Source organism: Orycteropus afer, unplaced genomic scaffold (assembly GCF_000298275.1).
Source record: "Orycteropus afer afer isolate SDZICR_OR568_19922 unplaced genomic scaffold, OryAfe1.0 scaffold00074, whole genome shotgun sequence".
Taxonomy (NCBI): domain Eukaryota; kingdom Metazoa; phylum Chordata; class Mammalia; order Tubulidentata; family Orycteropodidae; genus Orycteropus; species Orycteropus afer.
In genome coordinates, this window is record NW_006921661.1 from 7,595,242 (window position 1) to 7,613,560 (window position 18,319).

Below are 18,319 nucleotides of genomic sequence, written 5' to 3' on the forward strand. Positions count from 1 at the left end.
GTAGGACAGCCCTGAGCCCTCTCCTTGTAGTTGAAGGAAGGGAGCTCTTAGTAAAACATGGACTTTATAGACAGGAATTGCCTCTGTAGACCCACTTATATGCAGATCTCACTTCTGTTTTCCCTTACGGGGCTCTTCTGCTTCCTTAGGGAGCTGGTGCTGTCAAGAAGGTAGGTATGGGTGGGTGAGGGGGAGGACCCAGAGGCATTGCTCCTGATGGGCTCTCCTCTTGGCCTAGATTCCGGCAGAGTTTCTCTATCTCGTCTTGTTGCTGATTGAAGGTGTCCCCTTCTCCAACTGTCCATCTCCTGGGAGGCAGCAGGAAATCAGCATCATGGTTGGATTCAAGGCCACAGATGTGCCCCCAACTGCCACTGTAAAGTTCCTGGGGGCTGGCACAGCTGCCTGCATTGCAGATCTCATCACCTTCCCCCTGGATACTGCTAAAGTCCGGCTGCAGGTGAGATGACACCTAGAGGTCCTAATGGTATTTAGTCTGCTCCCTCCTCAAGGACACAAGAGGAAGGCAACCTGCCTGTCCCTATAGCCACCCTATCTTGACCTTGCAGATCCAAGGAGAAAGTAAGGGACTAGTGCAAGCCACGGCCAGCGTTCAGTACCGCGGTGTGCTGGGCACTATCCTGACCATGGTGCGCACTGAGGGCCCCCGCAGCCTCTACAATGGGCTGGTCGCTGGCCTGCAGCGTCAGATGAGCTTTGCCTCTGTCCGTATCGGTCTCTACGACTCCGTCAAGCAGTTCTACACCAAGGGCTCTGAGCGTGAGTATGGAGCTGGGCCATATGCTCCTTGGCCTTTTCTCCTTGGTGTTGATTAATCCTAGTTCATTTAGCAGAATAGCTCCTTGAGGTCTCAAGATCCCTGGGAGGATCAGAGGAACTAAGAACCTGGAAAGGGCCCTGATTCTCCTAATGATTCCTGAGCCCTTGGGCTGTGCCAGGCTCATGGGCATCATCCTATGGCATTCCTCACCACCACCATGGGAGCAGGTGGTATCAAACCAGTGTTATAGATGAAATAGACTTGAAAAAGGAAGGGGACTTACTTGACCAAGGGCACATGGTGTGGACCTTTAAGGCCAACACTTTTCCATTTCATCTCCTTAGCAAGCCATACTGCCAACCCTCCATTTTACACTGAAAGAAACTGAAAATTTAGGGGGAAAAAGGTTAACTTCCCCTAAGATCACATGGCAGGAAAAAGTATATCTCAGAAGAGAACCCAAGTCCAGACCTTGGAAAGGCCACTGCTCTGAGCCTTGATTTTCAGGACATTTGTCAGATGGAAATGGTTCTGATTTCTTAGGACTATTGAGCAGAGTAAGTGGTTTTGTTTTATTCCTTGCTTTGTCCCCCTGCTTAACAAGTAGTCAACATTCACAGTGATACTTTGTTTGATCCAGGGGGTTGTTAGAGAAAGAGTCTGTCTGAACACTACTCCTAAAAGGCAGGAGGCAGTAATGTGGTTTTGTTGAGGAGGCATGAGGTAGAAAATGAGTACAAACCCAGCTGACCACTGACCCTATGGTTCACTCACAGATGCTGGTGTCGGTAGCCGCCTCCTGGCAGGCAGCACCACAGGTGCCCTGGCTGTGGCTGTGGCTCAGCCTACAGATGTGGTGAAGGTCCGGTTCCAAGCTCAAGCCCGGGCTGGAGGTGGCCGGAGATACCAAAGCACTATGGATGCCTATAAGACCATAGCCCAGAAGGAAGGATTCCGGGGACTCTGGAAAGGTGTGTATCAGGCGTTTCCTTTCCCTACCTTCCTTTTCCTGCATTCCCTGTACTCACATTGGTTCTCCTTCCTGTAGGGACCTCCCCCAATGTTGCCCGTAATGCCATTGTCAACTGTGCTGAGTTGGTGACCTATGACCTTATCAAAGATGCCCTTCTAAAGGCCAACCTCATGACAGGTGAGTTAGATGGTGCTGGGTCTTGCCCTTCTCCCAACTCAGGAGCAGGTAGGGGAATCTTGTTGCCTGAAGACCATGTGTTTTTATCCTGTTGCCCTTTTGCTTCTGGACTGAGTTTCTATCTCTAACCTGCCCTATTAAAGCTAGCTGGGATGAAGATCCCACTCTACAGATTGAGGAACCAAAACTAGATTGGTAGCATGACTTCTTCAAGTCCTTGAGAGGTCCTAGCTCAAGTCTCTATTCCTCTAAGACCATGAGGCCCCAGCTACTTAATTCTCTAGGCCCTTGGTTTTCCTTCTGAAATAATGGGGTGAGGTGTGCTGACTGCCTTGCCTGCTGTTCTTCGGCAGATGACCTCCCTTGCCATTTCACTTCTGCCTTTGGGGCTGGCTTCTGCACCACCATCATTGCTTCCCCTGTCGACGTGGTGAAGACGAGATATATGAACTCTGCCCTGGGCCAGTACAGCAGTGCTGGCCACTGTGCCCTTACCATGCTCCAGAAGGAAGGGCCCCGGGCCTTCTACAAAGGGTGAGCCTCTGATCCACCCCACCCAGTTCCTCCTAGCTACTACATCTCTCACAGGTGGGAGAGAACCACGTGGAACTAAGTAGCACCCATATATGAAATGGCTTCAGATCTTGGTCCTGGTATTAGGCATTCACTCATCCTCTTTATTCCTCCTTTACCCAGGGTTACTATCATCCCTATTTTATGTTGTTATTATTGTTAGGTACCCTGGAGTCAGTTTCAACTCATGTGATAGTGTAGAACTGCCCAATAGTGTTTTCTTGGCTGGGAGCTCTGGTAGCGTAGTGCCTAAGGCACTTGACTGCTAACCAGAAGGCTGGCGGTTCAAACCCACCAGTCACTCCTTGGAAGAAAGATGGGGCAATCTGCTTCCGTAGTGATACTGCCTCAGAAACCCAAGGAGGGGTCGCTGAGTTGGGTCCAACTTGACAGCACATAACAACAACAGTCTTTACAGGAGCAGATCACCAAGTCTTTTTGCTATGGAGCTGCTGATTGGGTTCAGATCTTTTCTCTTAGCTTGGTGAGTGCTTAACTGTTGTGCCACCAGGGCTCCTCTCTATTTTATAAATATTAAGACTCAGGATACTTGCTGATAGCCACACAGCTGTGAGGCTCAGTTCTGGGGCCCTCCCAGACACCTTTGGGACAGAACAGCTGGGTTGGATTGGATGCCAGGGCCCAGTGGGGTGAGCAGGTGTTGCCAAGTTGCACCTTGTAACCTGTTTTCTCTTCCCTAGGTTCATGCCCTCCTTTCTTCGCTTGGGTTCCTGGAATGTGGTGATGTTTGTCACCTATGAGCAGCTGAAACGGGCCCTCACGGCTGCCTGCACTTCACGGGAGGCTCCCTTTTGAGTCTCTCCTGCTGCTTACTTGAACATCTCTGGCTTTGGCTCCAGCCAGACCCTGCTTCCCTTTTCCTTCTTCCTTTCCCTCTTTGTCTCTCTCCATTCTTTTCCTCTTACCACCACCCCCCTTCCTCGCCCTACATTCTCACCACTCCTTCTACCTCATCTCCCCACTGGCTCTCAGTCCTGGTGGAGTTGTCCTCATCAACGAGGATCCCAAGCCCCTAGTCCCTTGAAACTTTCAGCCTGAATTTTTGTCCTGTCCCCCAGCCCAGCCAGCATGTCACCCATAAAGCAAGCTCAACCTTGGTGTCTCCTCTTTGTGGATGTTACCAGAAGTCTTAGTCCAATGGGCCCATTTTGCACCTGATGGGTAGGCAGCGAGCCACTTGACCTTGAAAGGGGAGTGTGACTCACCTTCCACCTCCATTGTCCAATTTGGGGCTCATGGAAGGCATTCAGTCCAGCCTGGGCTAAAGTGGCCAAGTGAAGGGTGAGACGTAACAGTGACTTTTCTCTCACCCCCATTATTGGCTCCAGGATTATTTATCTGCAAAATGAGAGTGGCCCTGTCTGCCTTGGTTCTCTAGAGCTTAGAAGATTTCAGGGGTCTTGGAAATCTTAGATGTTGTGGGCTTATTTTATGCGATTTTACAAATGGGAAACCAATACCCCAAAGTCCCAGACCAAAAAGTGCGCAAGTCTAGCCGCCTCCCATCCTCCAGTCACAACCAAAGGAGGAAGTGTTAATGAGCTGGGTAGGGTAGTCCCTGATTCATTGAGGCTAGGTTCAGGCTGCTGGGCAAGAACAAACATCTGGCCTCTGCCTGAGGATCCTTTCCATTTGGAGCCTTAACCTTTCCCTGAGGCGGAGTCCCTGTTGTTCCTACCTATGCTGAAGCAGGAAAGCAAGTGGGCAGGACTACTATTTCAAGGGAGGGAGTTCTGAGGCCCCAGAATTCCAAGGTATATAATTGCATGGGGCTGGACCCTTAGAGTTAAGTTTGGTAGGCCCATTTTATGGATGTGTGAAGAAGCCAAGGGCCAAGACTGGTCAGACAGGCAAGAACAGAAAGCACCTGGACTCTTCCCAGAGGCAAAGCTAGGATCCTTGGAAATGCCTGGTAGCTGTGGAGTAAGGCCCAGAAGGCATGGCTCCTCCATCTCTTCCTACAGCCTATAAAGCATGTGATGCCTCTGTTCCCTTCCCTCATTAGCCCACTGGTTAAAGCTGGAGGGTAGACCCTTAAGTGCTTGGGCAAGAGGGCCAGGATTCTTCAGCTTCCTTGATTCTGACAGAATAAGTCCAGGCCTCAGTCCCTGGGAATGGCAGAGTTGGCTGCTGTGAGGTACCAAGCCAGGGTACAGGGCAGGCAGCTCATTCAAGCTGTTTTCACTGAGCTGTGGGGAGTCACCATAAAGGAGGACCTAGCCACTGTACCTTATATACTGGACCAGTTGCAGTTGAGTCAGTTTGAATTATAATCCCATGTGTGATGCAAATAGTTGCTGTGCTCAGCTGCCAACCAAAAGGTTGGCTGTTAGAGATCATGTGGAGGTGCCTCAGAAGGTCTGGCAATGTACTTAAAAAATGAGCCATAGAAAACCCTGTGGAACATAGTTCTATACATGGGGTCAAGAGCCTGGAGACCAGGTTTTGGACTGGGTTTTTTGTGCCTTATATACGCATATTAATCCTAAAGGTTTATTTTATACTGGAGGAAATGGGCAATAAGTTGTCCCTGGCACGTTCGGAGCTAAGTAGGCTACCTGGAAATGAGCACTGTGTCAGCTGTTTCTGAGCATGTCCCTGTGACAGTGAGGAGGTCAGGAAAGTGATAAGAACCAATCTCATAAAGGTCTTTACATCAGCGTGGACACCAGGCTTTCCTACCACCCTGGAAGAGACAGACTTGTGAGTTTTAGAGCTTGGCTATACTTGAACCATGCTGTCCAGCCTTGACCTGCTCTCAGTAGCTGCACCTGGGTACTCCCTCACAGAGGGCAGAGTCAACTTTATTCATCAAGTTTCCACCAAGGAACTACAGGCAATGTGTGCCACCCAGTCAACTAAGACTCGGCACACCTACGTGGCAGTGGTACTGCTCCGCAGGATTTTCTTGTTAGGTGCCGTTCAGTCAGTTCCGACTCTGACACTGTACAACAGACTGAAACACTGTGGTCCTGTGCCATCCTCACAGTCATTGCTGTGTTTGAGCCCATTGTTGGAATCATTGTGTCCATCTCATTGAGGGTCTTCCTCTTTTACTGACCCTCTTCCGAGTATGATGTCCTCTAGGGACTGCTCCCTTCTGATAATGTCCAAAGTACGTGAGACAAAATTTCACCATCATTTCTAAGGAGCATTCTTGCTGTATTTCTTCTGAGACCTGATTGTTCGTTCTCTGGCAGTCCATGGTGTATTCAATACTCTCCCAATACCATAATTCAAACGCATCAATTTTCCAGTCTTCCTTATTCATAATCTAGCTTTTGCATGCATTTGAGGCAACTGAAAATACTGTGGCTTGGGGCAGGTGCACCTTAATCCTTAAAGTGACATCTTTGCTTTTGAACACTTCATCGAGGTTTTTTGCAGCAGTTTTGCCCGATGCAGTGTATCATTTTTATTTCTTAACTGCTGCTTCCATGGGTGTTAGTGGGTCTAAGTCAAATGAAATCCTTGACAACTTCAAATTTTTTCTCCACTTAGCATGATGTTGCTTATTGGTCCACTTACGAGGATTTTGTTTTCTTTATGTTGAAGTATAATCCATATCTTTATCAAAGGGTTTTCTAAGCTGTAATATTTATGGGAGGAGATCACCAGGTCTTTTCTTTCTCAGCCCTGAGTAGGTTCAAACCACCAACCTTTTGATTAGCAGCCATGTGTTTAACCATTGTGCACCAGGGTTCCTTAATCCCTGCTGTAGGTAGGGAATTTACAGAAAGGTGAAATGATTATCAGGCACATAGCTGGTAAGTTGCATAGCTGGGATTCAGACAGGTGTGCCTGAGTCCAAAACCTGCTGGTCTCCAGGTTCTACACCTCAAGGTCTGCTCCTGTCTTCTCCCTGATGGTTTAAAATGGTTGACTAGTGCTACTGACCCTCTATTCAAACAAAAACCTTATTAAACTAGTATCACTGGTAGAATCCCAAGCAATATAGGTAACATCGAGGCCTTTTCTGGCTACTCTGAAGTCACTCCATAGAAGTGGTCACCTACTCTATCCATAGGCATGAACCTATACAGAGGACTTTCCTCTTTGCCCTAGCATGGAGGAAGTGTATAATCCACCGTGGATAACTGATGGAAAGCAGACTGGAGAGGCAAGTGTGGCCTGCATAGGCCCACCAGTCTGGACGCTGCAACTCCAGGTCTTCAATAGCAATGATGTAACCATTCCTGAAATCTAAGTAGTAAGTTCACCAAGCACTTTCACATCAGTGACCTCAATGCTCACAACAAGCCAGTAAGGTGGGGGTTATGAGCTCTGCTTTGCAGACAAAACCAGCTTAGAGAGGGGATATGACTGGTCCAAGGAGTCAGTGGCATGGCTGAATCCAGAACCCAGGTCTCTTGCCTCCCAGACCAGTCTGGAGACAGCCTAGGACCCAACTTGTGGACCAAGGAATTGAGGCCAGAGAACTAAAAACCGAAGCTGTTTCTAGCATTTGTATTCTTTGTGCTGCACCAGACTGCCTCCCTCTCTAGGCAGGGTGAGTCCAGGAAGTGGCCTTGGCAGGAGTGAAGAGGTCTGGGTTCAAAGGATAGCTTTGCTACTGACATCTGTGTGACTGACCTAGAATAAGTGTTCTCTCTGGGCTTTCGTTTTCTGTTCTCTACAATATACCCATATCACACTCTACAGACTGCCCCTTCTAAAGATCATGTGTCATGAAAGAGCAGAACTGGAGACCCTCAGAGGCCACACAGCCCTGCCTTACTTTACCAAAGTGGGAGCACCAAACCAAACTCACTGCCGTCGAGTTGGACCCGACTCATAGCAACCCCTCCTTGGGTTTCCAAGGCAGTATCACTATGGAAGTAGATCGCCCAATCTTCCTTCCGAGGAGTGGCTGGTGAGTTTGAACTGTCAGCACTCTGGTTTGCAGTCAAATACAAGGCTCAGAAACCTGGAGACTTGCCCTCATCAAAAGTCAGTGCTACAGGCAGGACAGGGCACCTGTCCTCAGCTTCTTGGGTCCTGTTCTTCTCTCTGCTCCAAGGAGGGCTGGTAAGAAGTGCCTCTCTCTCCAACATACTCTCCTGGGTATAGGTGGAGGACTGGAAGTAAATCTTTATTATGTCAGTTTAAAAGTCCTGGGCCATCCCACCCTCAACTTCACATCTGTGCAGCAGGCTGCCTCCCCTGTACACTTGAGGCTATGGGTAGATAGCATGTGGGGTAAGGCCTGGCTAGCCTTTTCCCGCCCCTGCTCCAGCCTCTAGCCTACTATAGTTACGTGAGCAATGCCTGGCGCAGCATCTGCTTCTTCTGGGGTGTGAGGCGTGTGGGGAACTGGATGTCGAAGAAGATGAAGAGGTCCCCCTTCTTGGTGGGATCTTCAGGCAATGGCATCCCCTCACCTGGCACCTTCTTGAAGTACTTGGGGCTGAGACAGGGGAGGATATTAGAAGAAGGGTGATAAGAGAGCACCTCAGAGAAGAACCTCAATGGGTCCCCTGCCACTCCTAGCCCCTTAACCTCAAGAATGGGCAATAACTACAGCTTCCACCATGGAATGGCTCTTCCTGTCCAGATCTGATGGGAGAGCTGGCTTGTCCCAGACAACCTGGACCCATTTACACTGAGTCTGATGGAGGATTCCAGTAAGCTTGTTTTACATATGGGAATAAGGTAGGAGAGGATGATAGATAGACCCCGGAGTGAGGTGTGGAGTGCTGGGCTGCTGAGCAAAGTCTCATGAAGTGGGCTTTTCTTGAAAAAGGGATGCAACTCAGAACTCTATTGAGAGGTTCTGAGAGTGGTGTAGCAGGGACTGCCCAACACTGGAGGCCTCTAGCCTCTACTGTGGTTTTGTGCAAATTAGAGGAAGACACGTTTTACCAGGTAAATGTAGCCCATAGCTTGGCCAGTGTGTGTGCTGGATTTTGGCCCTCTCTTGCCTCCTCAGCTGGGTAACCCTGTGCTAGGCACAACTTGCACAGCTAACCCATACCAAGCAAACTTGGTATAACACTACTCCCAACGCCCAGGCCAGACATTCCCTTGCCTACTTGGTTCCAAGGTAGATGGACTCACTGGATGATGTCATTGATGGGAATGTTGAGCAGACGGTCATCCAGGGTCTTCACCTCCACAGTACAGCAGGTAAGAGCCTGGGGGAGGGTTGGGGCCAAAGATGAGGGTAGGGAAGGGTCACCATGGCCATTCTATTTAGAAAGAACTTTATGAGCCTGTTCAGTGCCATGTCCTGAGCTGGCACCAGGGAGGCAAAAGTCTGTTCAAGGACTAACACATGAGTGACCCAAGCAACTACCCTTAACGAGTTCACCATCTGGTAGGTAAGACTGATGCTGTTACAGTGTAAGTATTGAGACAAAGAGAAGTAAAGGGATCTGAGGGTAACCAAAGAGAAGCCCCAAATCAGTCTGGGGATCAAGGAGGCTGCATAGAGGCAGTAACAGTTGATGAGGGCCTTAAAGGGTAAGGAGGACCTTCCCAGTAAGACAATGTGGGCAGACAACATCACAACAGTCCTATCTGGTTGTGCATGGGGTAGCCATTAGCCAAGTGCAGACTCCACAGCAGTTAACAAAAAGTGATTGAATGCAGGTAGGGTTGGGGAGGGGAGATGAAGTCTAGGCTGGTGATTGGATTGTGAGGCTGTGGAGAAGCCATTCACTCCCCTGATTGAAGGCAACCACAAAGATTCTGGTTGGGTTTGATTCTCATTCTCTGTGGCAGACTCAGCATGTTCTGACAGCCTGGGCCACATACTTGGGTCTGTCTGCCCTGGGGTCTCCCCTGGGACAAGTGAGACTAGCTATGATCTCTCCCCTCCCTGCTCCTCCACTTTGACCACTCACCTTGCCCAAGGGGATGGAGTTCACATAGAAGAGGTTGTCGTTCTCCCTGCGGAAGCGAGGGTGAAGCTTCTCTTTAACAATGAAGATGATGTCTGCTGGGATGATGTTGGGGCCCTGGGCAAGGGAGGCCAAGCAGTGACAAGGACTAATTGGCTATGTGACTTTGACCAACTTCCCACCCCTACTGGTCTCCAGATCTTCATCTATACTATGGGGAGATTGAACCAGGTGCTCTGGCCTCCTTGGTCCCTGCCCTGAGAAGCCTACTTGATGAATCACCCCACTGCCACATCTCTTTTGAGCATGCCCAAAATAGGTGCACTCAGCCAGAGGGCCAAGAGGCTCCTACAGTTGAGCCTCTTTCCTGCCAATAACTCCATGAGGCCAAAACATTGCTGGAGTCTCTTCCTGGCACTGGGGACAGAAGAATCAGACTGGCCCCTACTCCCAAGGAGCCCCCAGTCTAGTGGGGAAAACAAGACACAGTGACTCCTCACCATGCTCCAAGCTATGATAAAGGAAAGCCCAGAGGCTAGGGAGCTCAGGAGGCACTAGATGAAAGATCTGGGAAGGCTGTCCAGGGACAGGAACACTGCAGCTGGTGTTTTTTGGAGGTAGATGTTTTGTAAGTGAGAAGGGAGGCAAAAAGTGTGGGCTGAGGAATTAATCTCTCTTGGTTCTGGTTACTCTGCCTCTGCTCAGGACTTAAGGACTCAGCATGCCTAGACAATTATTTTACATTTTTATTTAATTTAAAATTATTATTAATAAATGGCTTGTTTCTGAGTACCTACTGTGATTGGGCTTTAATCAGAGAAGCAGAGGAAAACATCAGGGAGAGCAGCGGTGCTAGGACTGGGTTATCCTTTCAGCTTTTACTCTTACTCTCGGAAAGTTCCTTTCCTGTCTGGGCCTCAGTTTCCCACTCTGTAAAATGGAGATGATTCCTGGGCTGCCCACTCACAGAGGCACTGTGAGGTTCTGCCCCTAGGAAGAGACATAAGGATCATCTATCTCACCCACTCTGCAGACTGGTCTCCCTACCAACTCAGGGCTCACAAGGCAAGGAGATGCACTGTCTCCTTCCCCCTCAGTCTTCCCACCACCTGAGCTCAGGTGATTAAACTAAGGGTAAGAGCTGCGGACAGTGGCCGTTCTTTCCCCTCACCTGGTCGCCTTCTTTCTCAAAGGTGATGCGTGTACCCTGCCTCCAGCCAGGTTTCACATCAATTGTCAGGATCTTGTCCTTGATGGTGGAAGAGTATCCATCCTCATTCAGCACCTGCATTGAGGGGGTGGATGGGAGCAGGAGGTTGCTCAGGATTTCCATGAGCACAGGCAACCAGTTGGCCTTTGCACACATGAAAGGTGCTCTGTGGGATATGTGTTTGGGCTCAATATCCTAGCAACAGGCCATCCCCACTCCCACTCTATTGCCTTTGGAACCAAGAACATATGATCCAGATGACAGGGCATGTCATGCAGCTAGAGATGGGGCCTGAGATGCCAAGCAGCTCCCATGAGTTGATGAAGCCCGCAACTCCAGCCTCAGAAATGATGTGACTCTGGCCACTAACAGATGCTCAGTAAAAATACACTCAGTTTCTCTCTCCAGCCCCAGAGGCCCTGGCCCTGAGCCTGTGTGTAGGTCTTTTACCAGGTCCTGGCTGAGCAGGGAGGTCAGAGGACAAGAAATCTAATCCCAAAGGGAGATAGGCCATAGATGTCAAAATATCTGAGCCTCACCCAATGTATTCTCCAATATGTCATCCATCCAGTCACCAATAACATGCCAAGATGGGTGCCATCTGTGGCAAGCATGGCCACAGTTGGCATCTCTTTTTGTGTTCTTGTGCTTGTCACAGGGCTGGTCCATAGAGTAGTGCCAAGCAGAGGACTGGACCCTCAGGCACAGAGGGCCTTCCTCTAACCAGTAACCTCAGAGAGTGTCTCCCAGCTCACCCACTAGACCTACACTGCTCCCTCTTCCCCCTGAGGTATATAACCTGCTGAAATCATGGAGATGTGGTCTGGGAATGCCCAGAGGGCAGAATTCACAGGATACTCAGAACCTTTCCACTTCCCACAGGGATGAGGCTGACTGAGAGGAAGGAAAGATTCTATCACAGTTAAGAAAATTCCTTCAGTAGGAAAAAGTCAGACTAATATCCTAAATTGTCCCTTCCAAACTTCATTTCTAAGATTTCATGATTCTATCAGAGACCATGCCTGTATTCTCTAGTTAGGGGGTCAGGTAGGAGGTAACTGGTAGGGTTGGAGGGAGTAGATGGCAGTTCTCAGAAGAGCAAGCCAAGTACTCACCCTTCGGGAGATCTTAATTTTCTTAGTGCAGCCAAAGAACAAGTCCTCCAAGGATAGATAGAGGTCTCGTTCGATTGAAGGGTCCTGCTTCTTGACCCCTCGACCCCGAAGCCCCCCAAAATTCAAATCTACCTCACTTCCTTCTGCATCAAAGAACTCTGTAGGAGGTGGGAAGAGAAAAGGAATAGAGGAATTGTATCTAGAGACTCAGATTCATAGGCCACCCCCCAACTCTTCAGTGCCTAAAGTGTGATACTCAGCACCCCACTCCCACCTCTGACTCGGGCTGTTTGACTAGGTCATGAGGCTGCCCTCAACTGCAGAACCAGTGATTAGCATCCTTTGTCACTCCCCACTGCTTCATCCTCTATTTTGGACATCCTCCCACTTCTCTAGAGGGAGCTCTCGTGACATAGTGCCTAAGGCATTTGACTGCTAACCAGAAGGCTGGCGGTTCAAAACCACCAGCCTCTCCTTGGAAGGAAGATTGGGCAATCTATATCCACAGTGATAATCACCTCAGAAACCCAAGGAGGGGTTGCTATGAGTCCCATATGAGTCTCTGCCCCCCTCCTCCTCCCATTTGGGGAAACACCTCTGCAACCCCTGTTGCCTCAGAAAAGAGAGGAGTACCCTCTAGTGGTAGTGCCAGAAATTTACTTCGGTATTGTTAGCTTAGGAAGAGGGGAGGCACAGGACACCAGTCCTCCACCTCCTTTCTGGCCAGTACAGCCCAAGGCCAGTAAAAACCCCAGGTTCATGTTTCTATAAAGTCAGGAGCTGAGACTGGGGGGAGGGGCATGGTGTTCCCTAACAAATTTGAAAGGTCACCCTCTTGCTTTCCTGAGTTCATTCATTTATTTATGACCTATGATGTGCTAGGTAGGAGACACCCCAATAGCCAGGGCACAGGAATCCCCAAGTTGACCTTGTAGGGAGAAGGGACACAAGAATCCCTGGGGTGGAGCACTACAGCATTATAACCCCTAGACACTCCTGATGGTACTCCAGAGAGTGCCCTTAGCCTGACTTTCCCTAATGAGCCCTTGTCAGCTCTGGCCTGGTGCCTCTCTATCGACTCTTTCCATGCACCTGTCCTTTTGAGATGCAGGCCCACTGCATGACAGTCTTTCCTGACTGCAAATTCCATTTTCATAAACATTATCTCATTGGATAATGACCTGTGAGGCAAAAAAATATTATAGCTATTTCACAATGAGGAAACTGAGAGGTGAAGAGATTTTTCTGGATCACACGGTTAATAAGTGGCAAAAAATGGATTTGAGGCAGTCCTCTGACTCCAAGGCCCTTGCTTTTTCCAGTCTTACCTGGAGTAAATAAACTCAGCTTCCTCTTGTAGACATATGAAGGCAATGCACAGTGAGAGGGACACTGAGGTGAAGGGGCAGTAGCTGCAACCCATTATCTTATTAACATGGAGAAGAGAGAGAAATTTTGGAATGCAGAAAATCTGTAGTATAGCAAGGGAGAACGAAGGCTGTGGGGCGGAGGACAGGCAATGAAATTCTAGGCTCCCTGAGCTGCGTAACTGGAGCCAGAAGACAGGGCTGAAGATTAACTGTCTTTGACAGCTGATGCAGAGTCTCAGTAATCAACTCTTTGTCAGTCTGTCTGGGATCATGCACCCATCCATCTATTCCTCCATTCATCCACCCACCTACTCATCCATCTTTCCTTCCAGACATCTATCCTTCCTATTGTCCTTCTATCTGTCCACTAATCCACTCACTCTTCTCAGATCCTAGGCTGGGGTTTGGATACTAAGATATCAATCAGTTCTGGGCCCTGCCCTGGGGGAGTTCATGGTTTGTTAGGGAGAAAAGAATATTAGGGAAACCAGCTATAAGTAGCATGAGAACTGTTTCAATAGAAAAAGAGCAAAGGGCATCTTCCCACATGTATGACATTAACAAAAGATTGAGGGGGGGTGAAAAAAAAGCACCGAAATACTCATCATTGAGAGAGTGATAATAAATTATGAAACATCCAGTGGTGGATGTGGTCATTGGCACTCAGTATCCATTCCATTCTCTTTCTTGTAAATTCCCTACCATAGAATGTGGACAGCCTGAAAATAAACATTGTTCAGACTCTCTTGCCACTAGGGTTCTGAATTTGAACTCTGTTTATGAGGTAAACTCTGAGATACTTGGAAGGCAGAAAGAGGGAAGGCAAGGGTCTTTCTGTGGCTTTGGCTGGAGCTGGTGAGCACTATTGTGAAGACGTTGGGGGTCTTTCTGCAGCAATGTTCCATGTCCACCCACTAGCTTCATTTCACACACTAGCAGAAAATTCCTTAATCTATAACTGCAGCTGCAATGGTATGTTCAGGAACACAACAGTGGTGTTCCCTGATTCCCCTCTCATGACTGTGGCAGACAGCAGCTCTCCTTATGGAATAGTTTAGAGATGTTATTCTAGGAGGAATTTCTGTAGAGTCCTCTCATCTAGAGACCTTCCAATGATTTTTTTTTTTTTCTCAATGGTTTTTTAAAACACCTAATTCCCTGTATTATACACATCCCTTTCTGCTCAACATGGCTATCATGGTGTCTGTTTCTACAACTTATCCCTGACATATCTGCACAATGAAATCTTATGCAATCACTAAAGTGAACAAAGTAGATCTATATGTAATGTATAATAAAATAATATCCAAGATATATTGTTAGATGAAAAAAAATCAGTGTGCAATATTCTGTACAATGTGGCCCCATTTTCTTAAAAAAATTAGAAGAAATATAAAAATAAACATATACTCATAAATGCATAGAAAATTTCTAGAAAGATACATAAATTGTTAACAAAGAGTAACTGCTTCTGGAGCCACAAATAGACGGCTGCAATTTATTTTTTCAATAAATGCTGTTTTAACTTTTTTTTACCATTTCCTTCCTTTTTTCTTTTCATCCATCTACCCATTCTTCTGTGCAGTTCCTCATTAGTATAGTGGTAAGTATCTCCGCCTGTCACACGGGAGACCGGGGTTCAGTTCCCCAACAGGGAGGCACAAGAACATTAGGAGCTCTGATAGCCTAGTGCCTAAGGCGCTTGACTGCTAACCAGAAGGCTGGTGGTTCAAACCCACCAGCCATTCCTCAAAAGGAAGATTGGGCAATCTACTTCCATAGTGATACTGCCTCGAAAACCCAAGGAGGGGTCACTATGAGTCGGGTCCGACTCGATGGCACCTAACAAACCCATTCTTCCTTCTTACTCCTTCCCTCCCTCCCTTTCTCCTTCCTATCTACATACTACCTATCTATCTTAAAGTTTGTTGCTAAAAAAAAAAAAAAAAAAAAGTACTAAAAGAAAAACATCTTTTAGCACTAGTTCCTTTCCTAGTAAGTCAAGGGGATGGCAAGATCTCTTACCACTGAAGGGGTTGTCTCCCCCGAAGAACTCATGGAAAACTTTTTCAGGATTGCCATGGAAGACATAACCAGCTGTCCACGGGGTCTGTGATCCAAACTCCAGAGGGATCCCGCCCTTCAGGCCCTCCTCTCCAAACTTGTCATAGATGCCTCTCTTCACAGCTGTGGATAGTGGACATGTATCACCTTGAGGAGGGTCAGGGAAGACCAAGGGGCTGGGAAGACCAAGGTTATGGGGAAGGGTAAAAACAACCTTATTTCCAGAATACCTGCTGTCTGGGAATCTTTGGAATGGGACCCTAGAAATTAGGAGTTTAATTACATCCTGGGTGGACTTACGTATGTTGCCCATAGCCCAAAAGAGAGATAGGAAAGATTAGACTAGCTGGGGATGGGGTATGGATTAGAGGAAGAAATAAATCAGGCTATAGTCCTGGGACTTGGCTGAACTCAGTCATCATAACTACTGCGTTATTTGGTGTAAACAGCATCCTAGAACCTTTGAATCTTTGAATCTAAGTATTCTCAACCAAGTATTCTAGAGCCTCCAAATTCTAAAGCTTTGAAATCCTAGAGTCAAAGCAGTCTGAAGTCTTGAAAACTCAAGCCTGGAGAACCTTGCTGATCTAGCTGTTCTTCTACACAGTGTCCAGGAGAATGATCTCTGTAACAAGCCCTTAGGGAAATTCATGTGGGCACTGCTCTGTGTTGGGGCAAGGAAATCACCCTTCCTTCATTCTTCTGGTTTCCACAGGAAAGATATTTCTTAATCACTCCTGGTTCTCTCTCTGCACCCTTACTCATTCTTTCCTTAATGAGGGGAGACTTAACTACTTGGTAAACTTGGGAAGAAACCAGGCATGCCTGCCTCAGCTTCAGCCTCCTTCCTCTTGGCAGCAAGCATCTCACTCTGCTCCTCCAGGGGAAGGCTTCATCCCTGCAGGGAAAGGGTGTGATGTAGTCTATGTGGAGGAGCAGTGTCCCCTGCCCAGATCCTGCACTGCCACGACTGGGGGAACAAATCAGCCTGATGCTGGGGCCTCTATATCTCTGTACTAGCATGTACATACTCCACCAAAACTGTGCCTACTGTAAAGGCAATTCTTTATTCTGTTTTCTTTCTCAGTTTATTTAGATTCTGAGCAGGGAAGAGGAATGCTTACTCTCTTTTAGAAAACCCAACTTAATGATCCAGAAACTTAATGATCTTAATTGAGAGGAGGGTGACAGGAGATCTTCTGGAGGGATTCCTCCACCCTCATCCTCTGTCCTCCCCCACACCTTCATCCCCCTCCCTCCCCCATCACTCACGGTCACTCAGCACATCATAGGCCTCTGCTATCTGCCTGAATATCTCTACGGAAGCTGGGTCAACTGACCTCAGGGGGTGGTTCTGAAGAGCAAGTTTCCGGTACCTAGAAGAAGGAGGAACAATACATGTCATAACGGTTGACCTGTTTTTAAGAGGCAAACCATGGTTCCGTCTGTACTATCTACTTTAGCGGTTCCCCTGAGCTTTTATATTCTCAGGTGTAAATCAGAGATGATAGCCCTGACCTCACAGGCTGTAATGGCCATGGAGGCACAACGTTCACATCTCCTTGAAGAGAACCTGGTGTGGGAAGAGTAGTTGACTAACAAACCCACTGCAGCTGCTCTGGGCATCTGTGCCAAGGCTCAACTTCCCCCAAAGTGTTCCCAATTAATGACTAAGCATGTGGGAATATTGGAACTGGCCCTCTCCTGGAAGACACGGGACTCCTCCATTAGGCAATCTTTGCTTGGAGATGCCCTGTAAGCCTCGCTGAGGTTTTTCCAGAGCCATGCTGCGACAATCCCTGCCTAATCCTTCCTTCCCTCTCTCTTTTTATAAGTGTCAGACTTACTTCTCTAGTGCTGCTATAACAGAAATGGCACAAGTGGATGGCTTCAACAAACAGGAATTTATTTTCTTACCGTTTAGGAGGCTAGACATCTGAATTCAAAGTGTTGACTCTAGGGGCTGGATAAAGGCCCCTAGGCTTTGAACTTCAGCTCTGCCTCTAGGCCCACTGGAGCAAGGGAAAGGCCTCTTCTGATTCAATCACCTACCACACCTATTCTCTGGTCTGAAGCTCTCCCTGCATGGCCAGCTCCCTCCCCCTTACCCTTCAGACATGTTTTCCCCAGTCCAGTTCTTTTCTTTTTTACTTTTTATTGTAGTTTGGGTGAAAGTTTACAGAGCAAATGAGTTTTCCATTCAACAATTTATATACATTTTGTTTTGTGACATTGGTTGCAATCCCCTCAATGTAACAGCACTGTCTAGTCCAGTTCTTGCACACCTAATCCTATCATGGTGTCTGCTTCTCAGAAGACCCAAACTGATACACAGGCTCCTTGGGAAAATTAGACCAAATGCACTGTACAAAAGGGCCTGACAAAGAGAGGCACTCAGAGGACGTCAGGTCTTCCCCACCCCCACTCCCCCGCCTCCCATCCCCTGTAACCAACAAAGAAAGTTTCCTTCCATATATAAACCTTTCCTTTCCTTTTTACAAGAATGAACTAATACAACGTTTGTCCTTCTGTGATTGACTTATTTCACTCAGCATAATATCTTCTGAGTTCTTTTACGTTATGTGGTGTTTTGTAGATTCTACATTATTCTTTAAGGTTGCATAGTATTCCATTGTGTGTATGTACCATACTTTGGTTATCCATTCTTCTGCTGATGGGCATCTAGGTTGTTTCCATTTCTTTGCTATTGTGAATAGTGCTGTGATGAATATGTATATGTGTATATATATATATGTTCTTGTCCTGGCTCTGACTTCTTTAGGATATATACCAAGTAATGGAATGGCTGGATCAAATGGTATCTCTAATTCCAGTTTTTTAAGGCATTGCCGTACTGCTTTCCACAGTGGTTGTATCATTTTACAGTCCCACAGCATTGTATGAGAGTCCCAATCTCTCTGCATCCTTGCCAGCATTTGTTATTTTCTGTCTCATTGAACTTTGCTTCTAATACTGGGGCAAGATGGTATCTCATTGTTATTTTGGTTTGCATCTCTCTAGGAGGAGCTCTGGTAGCATAGTGGCTAAGACACTTGCCTGCTAACCAGACGGCTGGCGGTTCAAACCCACCAGTCACTCCTCAGAAGGAAGGCTGGGCAATCCTACTTCCGTAGTGATACTGCCTCGGAAACCCAAGGAGGGGTCGCTATGAGTCGGGGCTGACTCGACGGCA

At 47.7% G+C, this 18,319-nt stretch overlaps 2 protein-coding genes across 2 annotated transcripts in view; one reads left to right on the forward strand and one right to left on the reverse strand.

Moving 5' to 3' along the window:
• The first annotated feature begins 334 nt into the window (after window positions 1-334).
• Window positions 335-3,320, forward strand: UCP2 (uncoupling protein 2). Its single transcript, XM_007940952.2, has 6 exons — window positions 335-460; window positions 570-780; window positions 1,558-1,752; window positions 1,830-1,931; window positions 2,285-2,465; window positions 3,206-3,320. Exons 1-6 carry the CDS (start codon window positions 335-337, stop codon window positions 3,318-3,320), a joined length of 930 nt encoding a protein of 309 aa, XP_007939143.1.
• Window positions 3,321-7,778: 4,458 nt separating this feature from the next.
• The window catches only part of DNAJB13 (DnaJ heat shock protein family (Hsp40) member B13), a 23,024-nt gene continuing 12,483 nt past the window's right edge, over window positions 7,779-18,319 (reverse strand). Inside the window, exons 2-8 of the mRNA XM_007940953.2 lie at window positions 16,399-16,502; window positions 15,088-15,249; window positions 11,693-11,850; window positions 10,539-10,652; window positions 9,371-9,484; window positions 8,583-8,659; window positions 7,779-7,932 (exon numbers count right to left, since the gene is read on the reverse strand). Of these exons, the coding sequence (XP_007939144.1) occupies window positions 7,779-7,932; window positions 8,583-8,659; window positions 9,371-9,484; window positions 10,539-10,652; window positions 11,693-11,850; window positions 15,088-15,249; window positions 16,399-16,502 (883 nt within the window). The remainder of the gene's footprint in view (window positions 7,933-8,582; window positions 8,660-9,370; window positions 9,485-10,538; window positions 10,653-11,692; window positions 11,851-15,087; window positions 15,250-16,398; window positions 16,503-18,319) is intronic.